Source organism: Ambystoma mexicanum, chromosome 10 (assembly GCF_040938575.1).
Source record: "Ambystoma mexicanum isolate Mex_15411 chromosome 10, UKY_AmexF1_1, whole genome shotgun sequence".
Classification (NCBI taxonomy): domain Eukaryota; kingdom Metazoa; phylum Chordata; class Amphibia; order Caudata; family Ambystomatidae; genus Ambystoma; species Ambystoma mexicanum.
In genome coordinates this window covers 252,769,840-252,797,233 of record NC_090932.1, presented here as the reverse complement: position 1 = coordinate 252,797,233, position 27,394 = coordinate 252,769,840, and the positions used below count along the sequence as shown (strand labels likewise).

Below are 27,394 nucleotides of genomic sequence, written 5' to 3'. Positions count from 1 at the left end.
TTCTGGTTCCACTAGCCATAGCCTTCGGCCATGCCTGTGCCCATGGCCTTCAGCCGTGGCCACACCACTCATTTTATTTGGGCTCACTAGCCATGGCCTTTAGCTATGGCTGTTGGCCATGGCCTTTCGCTGTGGTCCCTTGACATGTTACCTACTAAATGTCATGTCTGCTGTACATGTTCCTCCAATAGCTTTCTTTTGGACCCACTAGGTGGCCCTGGCCTTTGCCCATGGCCCTTATACATGTCTTTTGCTCCCACTAGCCAGACCCTTCGCCATGGCCACATCTCTGGGTTTATTTTGGACTCACTAGCCATGGCCTTCGGCCGCGGTTATCAATGTATTGCAGATAACCATGGTTATCCATAAATGCACACAAATAACTGTAATTATCTGTCAAAAGCACCCAAAATACAAAACTCTTCCCTGTCCTTCCAGGCACTCACCAATTGCCCCTTCATGCAATGCTTCCCCACACTCTCTTCAAGTTCTGTTTCACTCCCTAGCCCTCTCCCATTCTTCCCAACACTTGTTCTTTCATCTGATGCACCATCATTCCCAATCTAGTTTTTTATCATAACCACGGTTATCCGGCTGGAGGACCCTGGTAATGCGAAAACATTTCAGCTCTGTACATGGTCCCTAGCCGCTCCTTGCCTCAAATACACATGGTATCCTCCTTCCTCCTCCCCGCTCCTTGCCTGATGCCATTTCATCCTTTTTCCTTCTACAAATGGCATTTTTTCCACTTTTCTTTTTCAGCTAACCCCTGTTATGCATGTTATAACCGCAGTTATCCGTCCCATTGAGAAAAAAATATGGCCTTGCTGATGCATTGTGATGCACTTGTATATAGCTATACATTTGGGAGAAGGGAGCACCCTCTTCTCTTTTAAATAGTTTAATTACTGGACAGAATAACCCCAGGCCCTTCCCAGAAATTATATTAGCCTCTCTCAGCCTCTCCGCTGCAAAGCACCAAGACCAATATGAAGGTTTTCAGGAACAGGGCGTACCCTGTTCTTTGTCGAATATTTTAAAAACCTCTCGATTGATTTTCCCCAAATCAGTCGAGGTAATTAAGTCAACGCTTTGTGCCCACATTGTTTCTTATTTGGTCCAAATATGCCAAGTGCTTTTCATGCTACAGCTGTTCAAAACTGCACTTTTTCTCTGAGGAAAATCAAATGTGAGTAGGCTGAAAACGGTATTTTCTTTGTTTCTTTCCAATTTCTGACAAACTTTTCCCGGAATTTCCAGTTTGGGTGGTGGGGGGGGGGCAGAGGGCGGATCTTGACAATTATTTTTTGTTCAGAAAATGTCATGCAAATTCATCTGGCATAAAGGTTTTAAGTGCAGGTGGCATCCCATTCTCTGTCAAATATTTATAAAACTACTGGATGGATTTACCCCAAACCAGTCAAGGAAATTAAGTCATTGCTTTGTGTCCAAGTATTTTCTAATTTGGTCCAAATTTGCCAAGTGCCTTTCGCGCTACGGCTGTTCAAAAACTGCACTTTTTCTGTATGGGAAAATTAATGTGAATAGGCTGAGAACAGTGTGTTTATGTTTTCTTGATAACTTTTTTATTTTCTAATGAATCGTTCCCAAAATGTCCAGTTAAGTGGAGCTCTTGATAAACTGTTTGTTTGGAAAACTTCATATAAATCCATCCAGCAAGTCAAACGTTATTAGCCTCCATCAGCCTCTCTGCTGTAAAAAGCACCAAGGCCGATACAAATGTTTTAAGGAACAGGGGATGCCCCATTCTCTGTCAAATATTTTACAAACTTCTGGATGGTTTATCCCAAGCCAGTCAAGAAATGTAATTCCACACTCATGCCAAAGTTGTTTCTTACTTGGTACAAATCTGCCTGGTGGTTTTCGTGCTACAGCTGCTCAAATTTTGACTTTTTCTCTATGGGAAAATGAATGGGCCGAAACAGCATATTTTTTACTTTCTTAATAACATTTTTTATGTTTTAATGAATCTTTCCCACAATTTCCAGGCTTGAGGTGGGGGTGAGGGGGGTGAGGTGGGGGGCGGGGACCAAGGTGTGACAAACATTTTGTTTTCAAAATTTCAGCCAACTCCGTCATGCAAGTCAAATGTTATTAGCAATACATTTTCTGGTTTCCTATGTATCTCGATACTCAACTTAAATATAGTGCGTCGACCGACACACTCTGATATGTATTAAAGCAATGAGCACTGTCTCCCATTATCGCAAGAATTGGTGAACCGTCACTCTACTGCAGGAATTCCTGTTATTGGAAATTATTACTCTGAAATTATCACAGGAATAAGAAGTTAGAACAAAAAGGTTTAACATCTACCAGAACGAGAGGTTTAACATCTACAGTGCCTTCATCTACAGGGCAAAGGGCAATGAGGTGTTTGGTAACAAATTGTGCAACATGGCCAGTGGACTTGTAGGCCCCACCGAAAGATATAGGTGCAACACTTACAAAGGCCACGGCTGAAGGCCATAGCTAGTGAGACCTCAAGAAACTATGCAACATGTTCGGCAATGGTAACTCACCAAAATAACTGTTGGTACCACATGTACATGGGCCAAAGTTTAAGGCCATGGCTAGTTGACCCTGAAGCCCTGAAGAAACTATGGTAAGAGTTAAGATGATCAGATTTAAAGTGACAAACCCCCTGAAATTCAGCACTTGCATTTCATTCAACCTTGGAGAAGAAAATATATCACACAAACCAAACGGTGATAGGGGGTAATGGTCAGGAGATGGCAAGGGTGGGAAAAATATTGAGGGGTATGGAGAGACCATGAAAAGAGGAGGAGGGCACTTGGTGAGTGCCTGTGAGGACAGGGAAGAGTTTTGGATGTTCAAGTGTTATCAGGGGAATATCGAGGGAGTCATGTGGCCATGTGTATTTCATTGCCATTATCAGGGGAATTTCAGGGGAATCCCATGGGAAGGGGAGGGGGAAGGGGGGAGAGGGAAATAAAAAAGTAATTTTACTCCTGCATTGATCACAATCACATCTCCTGCCTGTTCAGTGCCAGCACCAAAGCCTCTCGGGGCTTCTCTGAGAGCTCTCCATGTCTGCAGTCAGACACTATTCACACGAAAACTGCACAGCGCATCTCTGAGAGGACCGGAGCATCCGGCATCTGCTCAGGCCACTGGAGCTTGCACAAATTTGAAAACAAACACAATCCACAAATTAGACGATTATCTGTGCCCACCCTATCCCACAAAATAGATTGTGGGTTTACAAACGAGGACACGGACATGCGCCCGGACAACTGCATTGGCTCGTACACTTACCAGACATATTCAGAATGGCTGCGAATGTTGGTGCACTACTTCCTTCATTGATTTTATCATCAGTCTGCGCATTTTGCCCAGTAACCATATCAAGACAGAAGATATGAAAAGGTTCTATCACCACGTACGTCATTCATGTTCCGTGTTGATTCCCTGATGAAGGCTTAGTTGATGCCTGTCAATCAACCGTTTAGTCAAAACTCGAGTTGGCATCAGGTTTCCGTGGCTTATCCAATAAATACAACATGGAATAAAAAAAATGCCATTTGTACATACAATAATATTGGTGTGGCAAAATGAAATTAAGCAATCTTTACAGCCACATATGTTATATTCAGTAACAAAAAAACTTTGTTAAAGGGACGTTATGGTTAAGTTCCGCTAATAAAAACCTATCAAAACCACTGGAAAAGGTGTGTTAAAGGGATATTATGGTTACAAGGAAAATCGAAAAAACCCAGAAATTCAGCAATTATGGTAAACTAAGCAACCATAACTCGCGCCACCACAGTGCACTGCTAAGAATAAGACCCATGACATGAAAGGTGACCTCACAAACATCATTGATGTCATAACTGATGACATCACATGTGCATTTACTTTCCATGAAAAGTCCCTACTAGCGGTTGTGATCATAATGTTGGCAAAAAAGTGTCAGGGGTGCTTGGGAAATGTATCATGAACTACGTACTTCATTAAGCAATGTACTGCAACAAACAAAATTCCATTGCAGTGTTCTTTCTAATACAGGAACCTACTCATACAGAAACATAGGGTAAGTAAATCTTCAGACTCTGTACTTATATAAGCAACAGTGCAATTACATAGGTTGTGCAACATAATGGAATGCACCAAGCAGAAAAATAACCTCTTCATCCAACAATATTACCTCAGTGTGCTTTCCATACACAGTGAGAAGGAACCGTCACAAGGAAGTGCAACATACTAAGAGGAGAACCATACAAAAAAGTACACTATATTTTTTCCTGTAACTATGCAGTTTGTTCTGTGTACATGACTAGTAAAAAACATTATTTTGTTTACACAGAAATGGCAAGCACCCTGGAGTGTCTTGAGGAAAATTTCCCTCAGGATGAAATGAGTGATGATAGCAAATCTAATGGTACACAGTTCAATTTTTGAAGTAGGAACATTAACGAACAATGCTTCACATGTAACTGAAACATGCTTATTATTTAACAGTACATACTGCAAATGAAGGCAATTGGCCAGAAGCACCAGCTAATGTACAAGAGGATGGGCACAGACACACCCAAATTGCAAATGGGGAAAATTAACTGAGAATCCTCTGTTCAAAAATTGATCAGTTGAACAGAAAGTTTGCAGAGTTAAAGACTTTTGTAGAAAGGCATATGATGGACAATATTAAGTACCACTTCCCCACTTGTACCTGTACCCCTTCCCCCTGTCCCAGCCAACCATCCCCACAAAATCCCTGTAGTCAAAGACGCTATGATGAGACCTTGATCCCTTCCTCCCCTGATGACCAGCCTGAGCAAAAGCCCAATTCCCCTGTATATGTTTCACATTCCGCTACCCCTTCCCTTTCCTAATGTAATGTTTTTGGTGTATGTTAATAAAGTTCTCTGTGTTTACTGTTGCTTTTTTTAAAAAAAGCTCTGTTAGGTGTCCGCAGACAGTGCGACTGTCCGGCCTGTCCGTAATTAAAATGGAGGTTTCCTACGGACACCTGGCCTGTCTGGGATGCCCGTAATCAAGATGGAGGTGTGCTGCGGACACCGCGCCTGTTCGGACATGTCTGCAAAGTCATAACATACCTTTATATGATTCGAAGACCCACACCCTGTCCTGCCGACACCTGCGTGCATGCGCATCCGATCCCCTGTGCCCTCCAAACAACGCGCTTGTCCGTAAAGTCTGTAAAGTTGTGTCACAATTTAATTAATTTGGGGGCTCTGCCCCTGTCCTACAGACACCTGGACACATGTGCATCTAATTCCCTTTGCCCTCCGAATACCGCACCTGTCCGTATGGTCCATAAAGTTGTGACATACTTTTAATTAGTTCTGGGATCACGCCCCTGTTTTACGGACATCTGGGTGCCTGCGCATCAGATCCCTTGTGCAATCCGAACACTGCGCCTGTCTGCATATGTCTGCTGCATGTGTCGCACTTTTAATTAGTTCGGGGATCCTGCCCCTGTCCTATGGACGCCTAGGTGCAGGCGCACATCGCATCCTGCACAATAGGTGTCCTACAGACAGCTTTCCTAACCGTGTCCCCATGTAACCTCAACCATGCTGAGTGTCAGTCCTTATTCGTCGACACTGTCCAGGCCGCGGGATACCAAAAAGGTGCTTTTTTGACCATCCCAACGCACTTTAAGGTGTAGCTTCACCCTTGCAGAGGTCCTGGACCATGCCCTTGTCAATCTAGAGATGTTTTGCAACTTGTTGGGCCCTACTTGGGGTTTGGAGTGTCCGCAAAGTGCGCATGGTCTGCAGAGCACTCCACTGCACCCCTATAAAAGACCACACCCCACTGCTGCTCCTCCTCATTCTGTTTTTGGCTCCACATTGCTGGATTGCTGGATTGCTGGGTTGCTGATTTGTTTGATTAGCTGGATAATGGCATCCATTGCTGCTGCATCTGCTGCCTCTGCCTCAGCACCACCACAACCACCACCACCACCTTTCCCAGGGCCGGGGAGGGTAGCACGTGTGGTGATGTAGAGGGGCATCAAGAATAAGAGGAGGATGAGGTATTGTAAGTCCCTACTACCAGCTGCCAACATGAGTCTTGGTGTGGAGGTTCTTTAACACCATTTGTGGTGTATCCAAGGCATGTGCAGCCAAGGTTCGCTGCACTGGTACTCAGTCGCAGCAAGCCTGGGCTGTACAGCTACAGGACCACCTCTATGGGGCGACACCTGAGGTCGAACCACACGGCAGCAGTTAGGAGGGTCGTCCCCTTCGAACAGGGTAGTAGGTTGAATTTCTCTATCGCATCCTGCGCATCTGCTCCTGTCACCACAAGGGACACTCCTGTGGGGCAGTGGATTCCTGACCAAGCCTCACAGGCAATACACAACGCAGTAGACCCTTACCTTTTGAGGGTCACTGTATTGTGTATGTACTGCAACACGGTACTATGCAGGGTGGAGCAACTCCGTAGTGCTTTCGAGGCTACGGTCCAGGAGCATGAGGGACACTGCCCCCTACCTCCATGAGGCCCACCCAACATCTTCCTCTCTCTACCTGCCCCTTCACATCGCTGTGGTTGGTGCCACTTCCCTACCTTGTGTGTCATGTACATAAAACACCCCAGAAATTATAAAACAACAAAAAACAAAAATAATTCTCTTTTCAGAGCCACCTTTCACAGTTTAAAAATATAAGTACCAAAATAATGGTGCAGGCCCCTGCTCAGCCTACAGAGTCCCCAGACAGCACGGTAGTCCGCGGACATCTAAGAAATGTAGCTGGTGACAGTATCTAAACCATTGCACTCTTTTATGGGAGACAATGGTGGCTCTGAAAAGAGCCTTTTTTGTCTTTTTTATGTTTTTTGTAGTTTTTTTCTAGGTTTTCAGATGAAGTAGGCAACACCTACTATGAAATAACTTCTATATGTGCAAAAGGGGCTGCAAAGCATGTTGGATATTTTGCAAAAAAAGCTCATTGCCAACATCAGTAAGATGGACTCCATCTCTGTGGAAAATATTGGTGCTACCAAATGTAATATTTTCATTGTGGAAGGATGACATGCCAACATCTCTCAAAAATGCGCAGACAGCCTTGTTGACATTGCGCCTTGCTTTCTACATTTACGTACCCAATGAAGAAGAGTGCAGCCGCTTCTGTCTCTGGACAATGCGAGAAAAACATTATTCAGGAGTTTGGAAACATGTCCATGAGTTTCCCAAATGCCTCCTTCATCGCAAAATGCAGTGAGATTTCAGTAACATGGCCTAAACTGTTCCCTTCACAATGAAAAATAATAATGGCTGGATGATGGCGCGTCACCAAAGTGGTACAAAGGGGAAGCAAATCCACCCACTTCATTCTGCGCACTCCGTACCACTGCACATCAGCATGTGTCATCACTACACAGTGCTCTGCATACACCTGCAACCAATGTATTCACGAGTTCCCAAAAATCCCAAAACTCTGCCTCCTGAAAGACACAGCCGTAGTCATAGCCATCTGAACTCCTCTCACCAAACAGCCCCTCTGCCACACTCTCTCCTTGCACACCACACCCAGGAAACCTTATTGGCCAATTCCCTGGCCTCCACAGTCCCATTTCCATGCCTGCCATCCTCAAAAGCCCTAGATGTGGCATGTGCGATCCACGGTGTCCACGGATAAATCGGCCAATTCAAGGGGGTGGGGAGAGAATTTTTTTAAAGGTGCATGTAAATAAACACTTTTTGTTTTGTATTTTTTTGGGTGGGGTTTCCGTGGATGTCCGTGGACCCGTAACACAAGGGCAGACCTTCTTCCCTTTCCACTTCACTTTTTGCAGCACTCCCTGATTGGCTACTTGGTTGAGACTCTCCCAGGGGCCATCCACCCAAGAACAAGTCAATGGGCTGTGTTCTTGCTGGTAGAGAGTTTCCCAGACCCCCCTCTGTTTTGCATACCAAGTAACTTTGAGTCTCACCCTAAGTTACCAGGGGAATCCAGACTTGAACCCCTGATCACTGCTCTTAGAGAGGCACAGCTTCACCTCACTGATGATACCCAACTAGGCTGAAACATGTGCATGGGGTTGCTGTGGTACTCTTGTTCAGAGGAGAATTGCCTAGCATTTCGGTGCTGGATTGCCTCTGGGCAGGACAAAGACTGATATGCAGGGACATTTCTTCTCTGTGAAAAGACTCTCCCAGGGGCCATCCACCCAAGAACAAGTCAATGGTCTGTGTTCATGCTGGTAGAGAGTTCCCAGACCCCCCTATGAGGGAAGGTGCCTCATACGTCAGCACTGGGACAAGGAAGAGGGACGTGGAGGTAATTCTGGGCTGATGCGCTGATTTTGGGTGTTGGAGCAGGTGGTTGGAGGGAGGGGGGATGTGTGGTGGGCAGGGATTGTGGGATACTCCGTAATGACAATCCATCTCCAGGCTAAGCAGGCATAATATGTGGTATTGGTTGCTAGAGAGGCATTTTGGTGCAGCCAGTCTAGTCATTTCTTAGTTCGGCTTGACTTTCTTTAACTGGGCATGGCTGATTAAGCAGTTCTGCTAAGTGTAATCGCCCGGCTAGACTAGCTTTTGGTTGCTGCCAGTCTAGCCGTTTCTTACTGTTGCATTGAATATTTTTCTGGGCATCTTTGATAAAATAACCATGATAAGTGTTATTGCTTTGACTGCCATTTTGGTGCAACCAGTCTAGGTATGTCTAAATGTTGCCATCCATGCTTTACTGTAATATGTTATTACATGTCTAGACTGGTGTGCTTTGTACAGCCAGTTGGACAAGTTTTCATTGTGGCATGTCATTTTTAATTGCAAAGCATTCCATTAATAAAAGCATTCATGTTCCTGTGCACTGTTGGTTACATGCATGTATTGGATTTTTGGACTGGTGTTACCCTACAAAACAAATGCAAACCCTCTGGCTTTTTAGCCAATTTTTCTTAGAAAGTGTGCTGTTTAATGCATTAAAACACACACGTATGTATGCTGCTCCAAGCACATTGTGCAGCGTACCCTTGAAGCAGCACGCTCATGTGTATTGCGCAAGCGTGGTAATCAAGGCCAGCCCAGAGTGGGGTGTGACCCATGATTTGTTACCAAACTGGACCGGGCCCCCTCAGCATGGCTTGCAGGGGGGCCCCCAAAGGTAATGTTACGTCACTGCATGTAAGCTTGCAAAAGTTAAAGTAGAGTCTACTTTTACTTTTGCAAGCTTACACAAGACAGACTGTCTGCAACTTCTGCTGCTGCCCCGCGCCTGCGCATTATGAACGCGCCCAGGCCGGGGAACAAACAAACTGCACGTGCCCTACCTGCGCAGTGCACTGCTGCACATCCTGAGACTTCGTTTTTCAGAATGAAGGAGAAGCCAAGCTGAAGTGACTCTGTGCTCGTGTCAGCGTGTGTGTTATCGAGGGAGACAGAGTGAGAACAGGCTGAACAGGCAGCAGCTACCGTAAGGTAAGTCAGTCAAGTGCCCCCCTCCTCTCCGAGGTGCAGGGCGGCATGGGGAGGATTTATTGGAGAGAATGTGCGGCTGTGCCAATGTCAGATATAGTTTCTAAACACGTGCAGCGCATTGCAAAAGTGATCAGGGAATCCTGGCCTCTTAATGTTTCAATTAGGCCAGGATTCACTGATCAGTTTGCAACGTGCCGCGCGTGTTTATCAACTGTATATCTGACGTTGGCAGTGGCACACTTTCATGAATTGAAAAACCTGAGGCCCTGCCAGTGCCAACCTCATGTTTTTCAATTCATGAAAGTGTGCCAAAGCCCCTGCCAAAGAGGAACATCACATTTCCGAACAGCTCTTTGTTTGTTCCTTACTGATAGGCAGCCAGGTCTCACATTTAAGCTCCAAGCATTGGCCAACACGGGCTTGCAAGGCAGCACAAAAACATACAGAGGCCATTCACCTATATAGCAGAGGATCAAGGGTGCACAATAGGAGCCGGTATATATTGAAATATACAGGCAGTTTCCATACAAATGCCACAACACGGTTTAATATATTATGCTTTGCCTTTTTTAAGGAGAAGGGCGTGGCGATTATTTTTGCTGCTTACACTATACCAGTGCCCCTAAACCGCCAGGTTACTTTGAGAATGTTTCTAGTATATTTCCTTAGAGTTGGATCACACTGACTGCACCTGATACGTTTCTCTGCAAAAAAAACCTTACAAATTTGTTGTATCTATAAATGCTTCCCAAAATGAGACCCGGTCCCCCAGCTGGAGGTGACATCTATTGCTGTGACTCTTTGTCCATCTTCACACTCACTCAACATGCTTAGCATACATGGAGCAACAAGAAACTCTGTTAGAACATTTACGATTGAGGCATTTCGTTATAGTGTACACTGCCAACTGAGTCACTTCTCGGTGATCCCAAGTAAACATATTTAGAAAATAATGCACAGTGGGGGGGACCACACGATTCGCCCAGGATCACACAATCTGGTGAAGACTGAATTTTCTCCCAGATGTCCCTACACCCCAGGCATGGCTTGCAAAGTGCAGACACTGCCTGAGATATCAGTCTGAGATTGTATACGAAATCCTCATGAAACCATATAAAGTAAAATGAGGATGAGCCAATCCACGTGGGATGTGTGCTCTTTTCCATAGTAATGTCTAAGGTAGGCAAAGGAAAACACGTGATGTATACTCTAATATCAGTAGGCCTCACTTAAGGCACACCCCTCCATATCTTCCCACCAACTCACACCTGCTTGAAGTTTTCATGGTACCACACCTAAAACTTGGTCTCTGACATGAGGGCTACCTGCATTTTGCTAGTTGAAACACAGCAGCAGGGTCCCTTTAAACTTCCATAATTTCAGTGTTGTTCAAATGAGGGTAATAATACCTGTTATTACATTGCCTAGAAGCTGAAAGCATCTAGCATGAAGCGCTATGACCAAAGTGTTATTATATTCCATAAAGCAAACTATTACCAGCACAGACTTGAACTCTGCCCCTCCCAAAATAAACCATTTGTTTGGACCTATCCGGCACATCTCTTAAAAGAAATCAAGCGCTAATCTTCTGTAGTTCTTGGCTAAGCTTCACCCTGTTTTATTCAGCCTGGCTGTTTCTGTCAGCGTACTTGAGACGTCGCAGTGCGATTAGATTTTGGTGGTAGAGCCTTGGCAGTACGTGGATTTAGTGACTTCTGTGTCTGTCCCCCCTTCCAAATATCCATGCTCCTGACTATTTGTTAAGAGTTAATGCTTGCAGGAATCAATGGGCCCTTTTAAGGTCATGGATCTGGCATGCCTGTTTCAGCTTATTCTGAGAAGCTATATGGAGTGGTTGGTCATGCAAGGCGTGCAAGAGAAAACCTGTCTAATGTAAGCCAGGATATCGAGGGTGCTCTGAAGACTGAGGAGAAAGTGCTGAGTAAGTGTAGATGAGAGTTGTGGGGTGCTGGCCATGGGGGAATGGGAAGCGAGGAACTGGGGTGCAGTAGTGCGTGGGAATGCATAGTGAAAAAGGGTAGAAAGGGTGCAGAGGACAGAAAAAGGGAGGAGCGAAGGAGGGGAGAGATGGGAACAAGAACGGAGAGCAGATGAAAGATAGGGATGGTTTGCAGCACAGGGTGACCAGGGGGTGCAGGGGAGAGAGGGGTGCAGGAAAGACCAGAACACAGGTAGTGTGGTGTAGGGCAGAAATGGCATAGGAGGTGCTTCAGGTTTTGCAAATGAGAGAGAAGTACAGACTAGTGAGAAAGTGCAGAGGGCAGTGTGTCAGAGGAGTGACTTGGTGTGGGGTGCAGGGAAGGGACTTGGGAGAAAGGGGTGTACTGCAGATGAGAATGTGGAGTAGAGAAGGGTACAGGGGGGAGATTTGTACAAGAAAGAATGGTGCCTCGCCTCATGTTCCCAGATAAAGGGTGCAGTCTCAAATGCGTCTTCTTCTAACGCTTGATCCATGCTAACGAGGCCTGCACGAGGACGATTAGAAGTCGTTTGTTGAAATAATTGCAGTTATATACACTACCGCATATCTGTCTGCACATTGATTGGGCCTGATAATACACAAAGTGGCCCTCCTCTCCCGGGTGCAGACCGGCATGGGGAGGATGTATTAGAGGGAACGTGGGAGCTCGGGCTTGGCGCTCTCCCACTGCCCCAGTGTCATCTGCGCTGCTGTCTGGTTCCTCTCCAGGAAGAGACAGTCGCAGCAAGCTGTTCCTGCATCAGCTCCCTTTCACTCAATCCTACCTGCAGCCTAGGTCTGAAGTCAGGACTCACCTTAAATTACGTAAATATTCACCTCTGACCTTTCCTGTAGTGGGGGCTGGTGCCAGGGTGCATGGCATCTTGCCTTGCGACACAGCATCATGTTATTTGGGCTATTTTAGCAACTTTCATTGGTTTTTGGTGGATGGATGCCACGCCGGCCGCAGACTCATTTTACGCCATAACATATTCCTTTAAAAAAGCACTAGAATGATCTATAAAAGGCACATAAAGTGCCAGTTTTGGTTTAGATAAAGCCACTGACATAGGGATGTTTACTACAAAGCCCTGTGCAGTTAATAACTTAATTGGAGCTGGGAGCATACTACTGGTGTAATACAAATGTCTTATCCAGGGATGCCTTCATGCACTCCTTTTCTCCTTAATTGTTCATTGAAAAGTCGTCAGGCTGATTATGATAGTTCTTCTTCACATTCTTAATTGTTTCAAGGACCTGTAGGAATGTAACTGTATTTCTCCCATGCTCCCTCGCCCTCTTGAAGCACTTTGAAACACATTGTGCATAGGCGCTATACAAATAAACAATCAATCAATCAAAAATCAATCACTCTATTAGCACTATGCATTTCCTTCACTGAAGTCCTGCTAACAACCAGCAATGTCAAGTGTTTGCTTGTCTATACGTATTGGGCATTCGCCAGGCGCTGCTATTAAATGTTCAGGTACTTGCACCATTTTGCAGCTGCTACCATCAGTGGGTACCTAATACCACTGTGGCTGTGCTTGGTAAGGGCCTTTTCCATGCCTGCATTAAAGCTCAAACGGTTGGCGTTGCCAACACTGGTTTTAAAATAGGGATGCAACTGCATTTTTGGTACCCACCCCCAGCCGAATAATGAGTTTTAGACAAGTTTTAACAGAGGCCACAATACGCCATCTGGGTGACCCAGAAAAAAATCAAGCAGAGCCTCGAGATTCAAAACAGCACTTGTTCCGCTATCCATGTAAATCCAGTGAATACCCTGGTGGCGAGGTATGATTCCAGCTCATACACTGCTGTAAAGGGGCACACCCATGTTCCATCATTGAGGGTTCAAGAGGAATAGGATAGGAAGGGTTGGCGAAGCTCCATAAAGCATCTGCACTTAAAGCGCAGGTGAGAGTATTACAAAGGATCTCTCTAAAGGTCCATCGCTGGGAGGATTGTATACTCTGAACTGCTTTTCTTTTTCTTAGTTTTTCTTTCCTTCTTTTCTCTTGTTTTATACAATGATGATATATGTAATTTAATACGAACTGCTGTTTTAATTTTGTGAAAAGTCGAGTTCTTTGACTAAAACAAAACAAATAATAAACAAATAAAAAGTCCCCAAGGTGTCCCCTGTCCCCCCAGATTTTATGGGTCTCCTACGCCCCTGCTTAACGGTATCCTTTTTTGGGTTTTCAGTTGTCTGCCTAGCGGCCTATGCAAGTAAATACGACACATCCCTTCATCGCTTGTCGACTGACTTTGGGGTTTTCCAGATAAACTCTGAATACTGGTGCGATGATTACACAACTATAGGGAGGAAGAATCTATGTGGCATACCTTGCTCCAGTAAGTATAACTGTTTACCAACCATTTAATAGATATATTTTACATGACTTGCCCACTGGCAACTTAACACCAAGATACTGTTCCTTTTAAAGTATGCTGTTGGGTTGCATAATCTAAACTTCCTAAAATGTCACAGCCAGGTTGTTTTTGCCAGGCTATTTCTACACGGAGGATTCATCAGGTAGGTGCCAGACATTTTGAAATATTAGTTAAGTGATTTATGTGGTGGTTGCCACACATTATGACACATAAATTAAGTGATTCATAAGGTAGGTGCCAGACATTTTGAAATATTAGTTAAGTGATTTATGTGGTGGTTGCCACACATTATGACACATAAATTAAGTGATTCATAAGGTAGGTGCCAGACATTTTGAAATATTAGTTAAGTGATTTATGTGGTAGTTGCCACACATTATGACACATAAATTAAGTGATTCATAAGGTAGGTGCCAGCCACACATTTTTACATATAATGTAGGAGTTTTGCTCATGTTTACCAAGTAAACAGGAATAAGTGGTTACCCCATATTGTACAGGTCACGTGTCTGGGGTTCCTAAATTGGAATGCTTTATGTGTGTGACTTCCAGCATGTGCCATAACACGCATTGGATGACGGTGCATTCCTGGGTCTATGCTATGGTTGCTTACATTATGAGGTGCGCTAGGCCTTAAGTAGAATGCTTAATTTTGTTATCTTTTCAAGTTCAATCACCGATGTTATCATTCCTGTTATATTGTTTATGATAAGTTGTGCTTTTGGAGTTTTTGACCTAGTGCCATATACCACCCAATGGCAAGTGTCAGGGTACTTAAGTCAAAGGTAGAGAAGGAGTGCAACTATGGATCACATGGCACAATGGTGATGGCAGCTGGGTGGGCACTGGGGGAGGCTAATGGAAATGCCTTCCTGAAGTGATCATTCGTTAGTTTTCGGTAGGCGGTGTAATGCTCTTCATCGTTTGTAAGAGCTGTTGGTATGATGTTGCAGAGTAGAAGTCCATAAAGGGCCAATCCCCAGCCGCAACCTCTCTCAGTTGTAAAGAGAGAGCCACCCTGTTTATTTGAGAACGTATTGCCCATGCTTGAATGAATTTCTTTGTGGCAATTATTATTTATACATATCGGAATTATTCAGCATATGTTCTCTGCATGTCCCAAAATGTGTGAATTGAAATTCTGTAGACCAATGACGTTTGTGTGAGAGTACTTAAGTGCCAATTCCTATATTCAGTCCAGCTGCCACAACCTGCATAAACTGGACACAGTGATACTGTCATCGATTTGACAACATGTGATCGATTGCATTAATGCAAAGGTTAGGAAGCTATTTGCTTTACTGAAGTCTGTTTCTCATTAGAGAAAAGGGAATGTATGATATTTTTGCTCAGGATTACACCCTGTGTTTCTTTCTGGGTTTGAGAATCAGTTTCTTAGTCATCTTGTGTGTGCTGGCTAGTAGTCATTCAGAAAGAGCTGGGCTAATCAGTTAATCTCCCTCATTAATTCTAAGAGATCTGGTTGTCATCATGTCCTCAGCCCACCCTACAAGGAGTAATTCTCACAGCCTGCATAGCACCAGCCAGTGGATGCGACTAAAACATTTTTGGGTGGAGGTTGGATGTGACAAGCCTGGCAGCAGCTCTCACTGTGGAGGAGGTGACATCAATTTGCTAAGATTACTTGTTGATTTAAGTCTTAATATCAAAACAAGTCATGTTGCTCTGGACAGTCTCATCGTGGATTGTAATGGCTGCAACAGGTGTCCTCCCCATGGTTATAAGGCTGAAAGTTGCTGGCCGGATCTAGAACACAAGAGTTCCCTTCTGTTCCTAATCCCCTAATCCTTTTGCCACGTGATGCTCTTGTGGCTCTTAAGGATGCTGATTGTGGCCTCTTTAGGATGCTGATTGTGGCCTATGCAAGAGGCCCACATCTGATTGAGTCTCATTCATCAGATTATTGGTCTTAAAGCTTGACAGAGCAAGGAGTGTGAGGTTAGGGTGGGATTGATGCAGGCACAATGTGGATTCATTAAGGCCTTAAAAAACCTAAAGAAGAGTGTACATTTTATTTTGTAGCTACTACATTATGGGTGAATAGAAGCAGGGGTCAAGTCCTAAAAATGAAAGTGGGGGGACTCATCAACAAACATAAGCAATGGGACATGACATCCCTAGAAATTAGCATATCAATGTGAAATATGCCCATTTCATTCAACTGGCTTTGCATAACCACCCAAATTGCACAGGACGAATGGCATTTGCATTTCATAAAATCAACACAGACACAAAATCAAGAGAGGATATTTTCTTATATTAGTGTTTTTGAAAATGTTAAAAGGTGTGCATGTTTGAAACTCCAAGAACCAATACAAATGTTTTCCCTGGAACTTGCAGTACTGAAAAGGGACATTTCACCTTTAGTTTGTTAGTTTTCTCCAGGTTATATAGTGTAGTGGCGAAGTGTCTGGCCTGCAAATCTGACAACTACAATTAGATCCCAGAGGTCGGCTCTAATTCATAAATTCAAAGAGGACATTCAATGTTACTCATTTTAGCTGGGGGGGGGGGACTAGGTCCACCCTCTGAAAAAAGTGGGTGGACTCCGTACACCCGCGTGTACCCTCGACTTGAGCCCTGAATAAACTTGTATAAAGCATATTTTTCTGTTGCGTTATATGTACTTTACATTTCTGAGAAACAGACTCGCGTGTGAGCTGACAATGTTTATCTCCCACCGCCACCTTTTCTTGTCCATGCACTCCAGTTACATACATGGTTCTGCAAAAAAAAACGACCTATGCAGTTTTATCACATCTCAGGGTGGTGAATGTTGGCTCCAAAGCCAGAGAATCAATCACATTCAGATTTTTCTAGGTTAAACAGATTCAGAAGTGAGTCAAATAAAGTCCCTTTATTTTTGGGTGTAGCTGAGCAATTATGGAACGCCTTGAAGCCACCCTGGCAGAATTCCTTTATATTTCGCCATATGTGGTTGTAGCTTTCAAAGCCATGCAGTGAAATACACCATCTTCTTGAGGGCAAGGAGGGAGTGGTCCATTTAGATGGATTATGAGTACTGTGAACATGAGTACTGTGAACGTGACATTAAGTACAGAAAGTATATGTGCTTGTTTTGTTTTGGGCTATTAGGTGTCGCCTGCTATACCTATAAAGCCCAAACTACTCCTGCTGGCTAGGATCGGCCGCGCAGAAGCTGAACTCATCCAGAACCCAGAAAAGGTAAAGAAAAAGATTCTGGAAAATGACTGGATTCGAATTCTGGACGCAACAAGTCATCTCAAGTCCACACTGAAGCTTCCTCTGGACGTAAGAAAGGTCAATGAAACTCGCAGTTATCTGATAAAAAGTCTGGAGAGGAAACTCTGAGAACATTTTATGAGAATCCGTTTAAACATCATGAACACCAACGAAACATTAGCAAGATGGAAATGGAGTGATTCTGCAATGTGCCGTTTCTGTATACAAAAGGAAACAACAGAAACCAATCGACATCTCCTTATGAACTGTCAGGGGCTGATCACCGTTCGTTCTCGTCACCCGGGCCCACTAGTCAAACACTTAAAGTGCTTCGACGAAGATGAATGGTGGCATCGGCTGATGAGTGGGGAAAAAACTTCTTGGTTAATCGCTGTAGTCGGCTTTTTCCAAGAGTCAGGTCTGCTCACCAGAGTTAAAACCGATAAGACTGTGGTCCAAAACGATAAATAACCACATATCCCTGGTGGAATAAAGTGGATATTTAGCTTCCAGAAAAACTCGAAATTGGGACCCTGGAATCTATATGGATTTATAAAGTACTGGAAGGACACAGCTTGACAAATCCTTGTAAAAATTGTTTATAATTCAATTGAATCAAGAATACAAATTTAAAAAAAATAAAAAAGCCCAAATTATGGCATTCAAGTACAGATTTGTACAGATAGGGAGAAAGGGCATATGACAAAGAACACACAAGAATAACATATGAGGAGGGACACACAATGTATAGTTGTTTGGTTATGAGCCCACCCATTCCCTGCCCATGGCCATGCTAATCCCTATGGCTATTCCCCACACATTCCTGCCTCTCCCCGCCCAAAACTGCTCCTCATGGGAACTCTTTGGCTCACTGGCTTTAACCAAGCCTTTTGATTTGTTGATACAGCTTCACCGACATCCGCTCTTTGAGGTGATGGAGCGTGCAGCAGGGTCGGATTGGCCCCTGGGCCAATCGGCCTGTGGCTGTTCCGAAATCATCATTAGTCCCCTGGGGGCCGGTGTCTGCCCCACGCGTGGGCTGGTTTGAGTGAGGAAAAAATACTTTTTTTTCGTACTGAACCGTGCATGGACAATAATAACATGTCCAGTTCAGTGCGGAAAAAAAAGTATTTGCTTTTTGCTTTTTTGCCACGGGCAGCCCGCGCCGAGGACTGCAGTCAGAGAGCCTCAGCCAGCCAAGTATAATGGTAGCCCTGTTTCACTGTATTACACTCACTGACTCTTGTGTGTGCTTGCCTGCGGCGGGCCGGCGGCCCTCACTGTGGCTTTGTGCATTTTATTGTACATGTTTGTTTCCAATTCTGGCTTTCAGCAGTCACGCTCACGTGGTGTGCCGCCCGGGGTCGCAGGCAAAGAACCTCTGGAGTGGAGCGGGCTGGGCCTGGCTGCCGGCTGGCTCTTAATTACAGTGCCTCCGGAAGATCAACTGTCAGCTCTGCAGGGGGTATGGGTTGGGCTGGCTGGGGCCAGGGCAGCATAATCAAAGCAGGGTAAAACTTGTTACCTTGCTTTGATGTGCATGCATGAATGATGTGTGCAGTGCATCATAAATTATGATTCATGCATCAGCAGCATGCATGCAATTATGGTTATGCACACAACAAAGTAGAGGGGCGATCGGGACCGGACGGTGCTCGGGTCCAGCTCCTGCTCCGCTCACAGAGAGAGAGTGTCACTCACATCGAGAGAGTGTGGTGTTTGTTTGCAGCAACGTGTCGGTGTGAGAACTCACACCTGGTCTGAGGCAGCAGGGCAGGCTGAGGAGCCTGGAGCCAGGATGCCTGAAGGGTCGGGCTGGGCAAGGGGCGCGCACATTAAAGTTGCTTTCAACTTTGCAGAAATCAAGCAACACATTTGTTGCATGCCACTTTGCAAAGTTGAAAGCAACTATCATTGTCAATGAAAATGCAGCGAGACTTCGTGCCGCCACCAGCCCTCACTTATCGCCCCCTACTGACTATATTTAGCTTGGGCCGAGCAGCCTCTCTCTGACCCTTCTGTCGACTGTGCTGAGCTGAACCTGCCTTGACACAGAGACTCACAGCGCAGAGAGGTTGGGCTGCAGCTTGCAGAGCTCCTTCAGGCTTCAGCCACGTATGCACAGACAGAAAGGAGGACCACTGCCAGTGCCCAGGAGTCCATGACTCAGGAGGACCAGGGCCACGGGCTGGGCGAGTCAAGGTGGAGGCCGCTGTCCGGAGGAGGCCAGGCAGCTGCTGTCCTCACAGAGTCTGTCTCCGACGGACTCTGAGTCCAGACATCGAGGACCACTCAGGCAAAGCAGCAGTGTGAAGCAGCAGCCAGAGAGAGCATCGCCACTGCCCCAGCCAGCCCAGGAGGGCACAGAGCGGCACTGACTCATGCAGCCACCAGCCACCCAGGCCAGCCAGCCAGCCGGCACAGAGGCGACCCGCCGACCCCCTACCCCACAGCCCACTCACCACCTGAGGCTGAGACTGCCTGCCTGCTGCTGCTGGCAGCGGAGAGACAGAGAGACGCAAACGGCCCTGAGCTGAGGTAAGAAATGCGCCGCCCTGATACTAGCCAGCACCGAATGGACACATTACGTTGTCCCCTTGCGGATCATATAGAATTTCTATAGTGTTTGGGCTTGATGGTTGACGTATGTTTACTTCTTCTCAGGCAATATTCCCTGAATACAGCCTTTAGCCATGTAGAGTAGAAGTTCATAAACCAGAATCACATCTTTCACTGACTTATCGTGAAAGATGTGGCCAGCGACATCTTCTGGGACCCATAATATGACATGAAATCTGCCATGCTGGAGGTATGTACCCAGGGTCCGGGGTAGAGCTGCCAATTTAGGTCTCTGGGTTTAGAGGCAAGTGGCAATTAATTCAAATCCCTGCCCAGATCCTTAATGCATGTGTACTCTTGGTGCAAATAATGCTGTGCCTCCGTTACCCAAGCGGAAGCAGATAAGCGTGCGCCATGCGCAGTGCGAGTGGAAGGTAAGGGCAGAACTGTCGAAATGCTGACCCTTCCAGCTAGGATGGAGTCGGGGAACTGGGACATGTTGGTATTTCACATAGGTTTGGCAGAGGGTGTGCCAAACAGAACTTAACTGGTCTGCTGTTAAATCTCAGTTACCAGTTTAATGGTATCCACTACATAATAATTGCTCGTTTTACTATATCTGATATGATAGCTCAGTAGGTGGAGTGCTCGCTGCGCAATGTGTGTGTGTTCTGCAGGTTGTATGTTCGCATCCCAGCAAGGCCATCTCAGCCTTTCATCCTTTTGAGGTTGATAAATGAGTACCAACACAGGTTGGGTGATATTGTATACATATCTGTTCTATAAAAAAGAGCTTAAGTGTAAGTGCTATACAATAACATATTATCATTTGGCCTTGGACGTCTGCTTGCATTCACAGTAATTTGACAATATGGAGCTATACACACAGATATTAATGATACATATGGTGATCCATTCTTATTTTATGAGTTGTGTTGTGATGTAACAACTTGAACCCTCCATAAGTAGCATTTTCTGTAAAGTCGTGAATTGACGCGATTCACGGATGATGGTTTGAGGGACACTTTTTTGAGGCAAGGGGCGGGCCTCTTTTTTGAGGCGAGGGGATGGCCACTTTTTTTTTTTTTTTGGTGTCCGGGCCTATTTCTTGTCCAATCCGACTGTGGTGTGCAGTGTGCTGACGTAAGGAGCATGCTGCTTGGAAGTTCATTGTTTAACCCACTAAATATTGTGCTTTCCAACTATAGTGTGTTTGGAGTTAGAATAGTGTCTTAACTGGGTTCTACAACAGTAGGTTTAGGCTGGAGAGTGAAACATGGCCTGTGTTGACAGCTCTTTTTACGTTCTAGGTATGGTATGGGTTTATGTCGCCAAGACAGACATGTTATATCAGATCGCCATGTACAAAAAAGCTTTTGAATATCTGATAATCGCTTTATTAAATGGACGTTGTAAATAATCAATGCTTAATGGGTTAGGTTCATTCGGCAGAAACATTTGACGTACGTTTTCCAATTTTCAGAAGTCTGCAAGTACCTTATACTGCATTGGGTGCTTTTCCCAAAGAGAGGTCGCACGTATCTGGGTCGGATGATTTGTTAAAAGAAATAGTTGAATCAGAATAAATAGCATAATAAATTAGATCCAAGCATGTCCCCCTCACCAGGACAGGCTACAATGCTGGCTTGCTGCATCATCACAGGCCAGGTTTATATATGTGGATACACTGTCAGTGCACATGACTCGTTCTCAGCCGCAATTCACTATAAACGGTGCATGCACACATGCAAAAGTGGGCAAGAGAGGATTAAGGAATCATGCACCCAAGACGTTTCCTAAAAAAAATTCACAAGAGGTAGCTTATCTGTAAACAGAAGAGCACTGTAGAAGCCGAGGTGAGGCAAAACCGAGGCACACGCAGGATTTCGGGTACAGTGTATACTCATGGTGCCATTTTAGTAAGGTATATCGATGATTTTTTTGGTATCTGGGACGGTACACCTCAAGAACTCAATGAATTCTTTACATTTATGGACACAATGGGCCTGAGGATCAAATTCACTTCGAAAGTCAGCAAGACATCAATTGACTTCCTAGACGTAAGAGTCTATACGAAAGATGGGCACTTACGGACCACTATTTTCACAAAAGAAACTTATAGAAACAGTCTCCTGCACGCAAGAAGTTTCCATCCCAAAAACACATTCTCAAGCATTCCACTCAGCCAGTTCTTGCGATACCGTAGGATTATCTCAGACGATACAGACTATGTGAACAAGGCCCAAGATTTAGCCAAGAAATTTGAACAAAGAAGATATGACCAGTTGATAGTTGAAAAATGTCCAATCAAAGTGACACAGATACAAAGACAGGAAGCTCTTACTCCTAAAGAAAAGAAGAAAACAGAACATCTTGTGTACGTCACAACCTATTCCAATCAGAGCAATAAAATAAAGAGAATTGTTAAAAAGCATTGGAAAATCCTGTCACTGGACCCCACTTTGGCTAAACTATTTCCAACTCCGCCATTATTCGCATACAGCAAAAGCAGGTCCATAAGAGACAACTTGATCAAAGCAGATTTCTCAGTGAAAGGAACTACTAATCAGAGCCACAGGGGGACTCTCCCATGCAACAACTGCAATAATTGCAACAACCTGATTAAAGGAGATTACATCAACCACCCCATAGGGGTTACAAGATCAAATTAAGCCACACATCAACTTGTGACACCAAAAATATTATTTACGGGATCAAATGTCCCTGCAGGATATTCTACGTAGGGATGACAACTAGAAAAGCAAAACCACGCTGGTCAGAACACAAGTCAAACATCAGGCTAAAAAACGACCGTTCCCCAGTAGCACAACACTTTGTGAAGGAATCTCACACAATAGCTCAAATCAAATGTATCATCTTGGAACAGGTAACACTGTGAAGAAGAGGAGGAAATATGACAAAAACATTGTTACAATGTGAATTATTTTGGATTGACAAATTGGAGGCCATGCACCCAAAAGGAATGAATGTTGACTGGGACATGAGTTGTCATCTGTAATTAGTCACAAAGCATATTCTGTAAGCACTGTTCACATCTCAACATCAAGATTCTACTCATTTACTCTTTGTACTTGAAAAACGTTCAAATATAATATTGATCCAAAAACCAACACATTCAGGTCTTTCCGTCCGAAGTAATGGAATAACAACAATGAGTTCTTTCATTTATGTCTAACTGTACCATACAAACTACATCTTGATATTGGAGTTCGACATGACAAGAAAAATAATGAAATTGAAAGAATTCTAAATATCTTGAATCAGCATTAGTCGGGAAACAATTAAAACTACATGGATTGGATGAATCTAACAACGTTTACAAACATTCTAAGATGGTGCCGTGTATAGACACATAATACTACAGAGGCAAAATTACCCATCAACCCCGTTCGCCACCTAGACAACGGTGCTACTTATGATCACATGAACTGAACACGCCCTGCGCTTTCATTCAATGTCACACGGAAGTTTTTTCCCAATCGATCTTGGCGATTACGAACCAGCAAACTCCAACACTCCCTGGAACACGAACACGCTCACTCCGAGCGCGGGTGAAGGATGACCTCTAGTTCGAGCCGTGAATTACATATCGAGAGCTAGAAGTAAGTCAGCATAAGAGACATTGTGCGCGGCAGCAGGGCATGGTGATTTCAAAACAGTTACAGGTTGATTTCAAAACAGATGCAGTTATCGAAGCATCTAATATCTGTATAATTCCTCACAGAACATACATCCATCTGAGATAACCAGTAGAAATGGTGACAATCACAAGCAGGGAGTAAGAGCCCCAGTGAATAAATCACGTGGCAAACGGCTATTATAACATCAAGTCTGCTACCACTGTGAAGACAGTGAGTCACTTGAATCATATACCTTTTGAATACAGATGAATTGACCGTGTAGTGGGACCCAGCGCTTTATTTAGCGACTGGGTCCCACACACGGTTTTGTACAAACAGATTCATGTTAAAGTTTTGAAACAATATATTTCTCTATCAAGTGTCAACCTAATACACTGCTGAGACTCTGAAAATAACAGAGGAGACTTTACAGAATCTCTTCTAGTCACTAGTGGACATGAAAAGGACACAGGTCAGTTCTTTGGTTTTAAGTGACAACTAGCCATAAATTTGATTACACAGAAACCTAAACTCAATCTGAATCTCATATGGCTTTACTCTGTTTATTTACAGGGAAGTCAAAGTTGAAAATTGTACCTGAAGAAGGGCTAGTCCCGAAACGCGTCGTACATCCCTTTGCCTATTTATTTAAATTGAATGACACCATTTGACAATGAAAATGAAATAAATTTTCGCTGTTTATAAATTCATGACAGATTGTAGAAATTATTTACCGTCCATGAATTTAATGTATTTGCTTTATCTTTAAGATGTTTTGTTCAAATTAAAAAGTGTAATTCTTTTGAAGCACACATGTTTGAATATTATTAGTACAGTTATCTTGAAATATAGTAACTAAATTTTGTGTTTACTAAGAAATTTCCTGATTGTTACTACTGACTACGGTCAGACAAAAGTGTGCCCTTTGTTTGCCCACCAGATTTAAGGTGGACCACTCTCCTGTTTCATTTTCTAATGGGAAAGCGGTCAGACAAGCTTTGGAGGCAAGCAGGGTATCAGGGAATTCAGCTGGATGCAAATATCCATGATGGAGCAACATTCAATAATTACTGGCGCAGATATGGGGGTCCTGCAGGTTATATATTTCAATACACCCGATGTAAATTCTATTTTTTGGCCAAAAAAATGACGTTGGATGATGATCCTGCTGCACACATCCATTTAATTCAGTAGATGTGGATGTGGATGCAGAGACAGAAGAAGCGTGGGATAATGATGTGGTGAATTATTTACGCACTTACAAAAGGGGAACTCCAGGGGGTTTAGCATTCTGGTCAACCCTGGTAACAACCTTAAAAAACTCAAAAAAAGATCAGCTACTCTAGTTCACTGGATTACAGGAGACCATGTGAGAAGCAATATTAAGGGAAACAAGATTCAATTTACCCTTTTTAATATAGAAATACAAACATATTTTATTTAGATGCAGTGTTAATAAAAAACACAGGTCAAAAACGAATAAATGCATTCCCTATTGGTACATTACACTCTAGTGACATATATCCACAAACTCATTGACAAGGCCAACAAACCTACAAAAACATACAATTCATGCTTAACAATACTCAAAAAACAGCTTGATTGTCAAAAACTTGCAAAAATTACACAAATGCCAAAGTGCTCGAATTCATGAAGCCCACTAAATATGGCTCCTAACAACCCAAAATGTTCCTTCCTATACTACAACTTATATGTGCAAGTGTAGGAAATTCTTCAGGAATTTTCAAATCGAGTTCTTTGTTGTCACCAATCTCTAAAATCGATGTGTCTCGCTCTTTATTCATGCATGATGTCCTGTAACATGAACATAAACAAGAGCATTCCTTTAATAGTTGTTCTTAATCGATTGTTAAATAATCAAAAAAGTGAGTTGCACTTAGCCTTAATTGTGAAATACTATTCTACAAAACTCATTCACTTATCCATTGTATCTGAGGGTATAAATCAACCTCAAGGCATCCTTCCTAGGAAAACATATAAGTGTGGACCAGAAGTCAGTGACCCAATGTCACTATTCATTTATTGTGGTTTGAAAATACTCTCACATTACCCATTACTTACTTAGTAGCACAGTCTGATGTATATCTATCATTGAAAATGGTAGGTACTCAAAGGGTGATGCTTAATGGTGTATACATACACTTTGAATCATGGACAACCATTAATTCTTTACCACATGCTGAACGATCTATACCAACTAGTTGCGATGAAGGCTACGAGTTGGCTGGAAATTCAGGAACATATTGTGCATTTCTGTAAAAGTAGGCAGGAGAAGGAAAAGGAGAGTATAGAGCAGGCTCAAAAGGCAGAGGCCAAGCTTGTTCAGAAGAAGCTAGCGAAAATTTGTTTGGAAGGATCAGTGATGACCAGCTCCACAGAGGGACAGCAGTGACAATTAGGACAGCAGGCATATAGTAAATCGAATATGAAGCATGGATGGATGGATGAGTATACTACCGGTCCAAGGCAAATGAGAGTGTCTCCGAAGGGTAGGAGAGGATTTTCACGAGGAAATGGGTCATTTGGCTGGTTCAGAGGAATGGGGCCATGGTTTAAATAGGCCAATGGGAAACAACTGTGGAGGGTTGTATGAGGTTCAATGTTGGTCATGCGGAAGGATGGGACATGTGGCACGAGATGCCAGAAACAGGCCACATTATCTTAACGTAGTAGCTCAGAAAATGCAACCACCGACCATGACATTTTACCCAGGTTCTGTGCAATCAAAGCAAACACAGGTTGAACAGAACCCAGAGACTGGGGCTGCACAGACCTATGTGATTCAAACGAGCATGCCAGCACAAGCACCTGTACAGACATGTGAGAAAAATCCTTTACCCCAAGGAAAGGTCACTCAGTACACTGGAGCAAGTGTTTTTGAAATTCCTGCTTCCGGTGCTAATATGTTTGATGATTAGGACAGCCCACAGGGATCTCTGATGTGTCTAGTCCTGTCCATTACCACCGATCAGGAAGAGGAACCCTGTATAAATGTGCAGGCAGGTGACCAAATATTTTCATTTATGGTCTATATAGGGGATATGAAATCTTGCATCAAGGAAGGTGAGTTCCCCTTGTCAATAAAAACAATGGAAACATAGGGATTCTCTGGGGATATCCTGCCGGTTCCTTATGCTGAAGATCTACGTATTAAGGTAGGTACACAAAATGTATCTGCTTCTTTGTTGTATTGCAAAGATAGCCCAGCAAATTTCTTGGGCAGATTTCTCCTCAGCCGACTCCAAATGTCAATTGCTTTCACGGAGGAAGGTATACTATGTTCAACTCTATATGTGTATCTAGTAATCAAAGAGGCGCATTTGCATGCATACTGTAGTGACAGCACAATAAGTGAGGTACCTGTACATTGCACTTTGTTTTTTGATGGAGGAATGGGTTTGTTGAGTTTGGTCCCGGGAATCAGAGATCAGACATGGCTGGTACTGATTGAGTTTTTGTTTTGCCTGCTGTGCCGCACATGGTGACACCAGGCACCATTGTTATGATTCTCCTAGATACAGTAGTCATCAAGAAGAACAGAGTGGTTCTCTCATGTAATGATGAGGAAGTCTGAGAGTGGCGCACAGTTCTGTGCATCGATTCAATCTTATTGCTAAGGTATGTGTAGAAACAAGACAAAGGAGAGATGGTTTTTGAGTTTGAGGTGCTTTGCCAGATAGTGATAGAGCAAAAGGAAGTACCACAGGCCATGCTCATTGTTAGAAATACATTGCCAGATTAGAAGGAGGATTTGGAGAAATTGCCAGACCATTTATGGATCAGAAATCCTCATGATGTTGGTCTGTTAAAGAGTGTGGGAGCGCTATGGATCAAATTTAAACCTGGCGTGATATTACCACAACTAGAGCAATGCCCCATGTCTAGAGAGGTGGACAACAGGATTAATGAGACGATCATGGCATTATGTAAGAAACCTGAGGGTATTCTACCAAGTAGACCTCGAGAATGTCTTATTCAGGTGGCCAGGGAAGGGCTGGCGCTCTCAGATCCCAACCCTGGGGACGGACACGCGAGGGTGGATCAACTGGGTAAGGGATTCCGGGGTTGTGCTTTGGGGAATACCCTATGTGAGATGTGGAATTATACTGGGGAAGAAGGATAAAA

General features: G+C 44.0%; 1 protein-coding gene across 1 annotated transcript in view; it reads left to right on the top strand.

The window, feature by feature from the left end:
• The window catches only part of LOC138493159 (lysozyme C-3-like), a 138,272-nt gene that overhangs the window by 9,011 nt on the left and 101,867 nt on the right, over positions 1-27,394 (top strand). Inside the window, exon 2 of the mRNA XM_069620344.1 lies at positions 13,635-13,784. Coding sequence (XP_069476445.1) covers positions 13,635-13,784 — 150 coding nt within the window. The remainder of the gene's footprint in view (positions 1-13,634; positions 13,785-27,394) is intronic.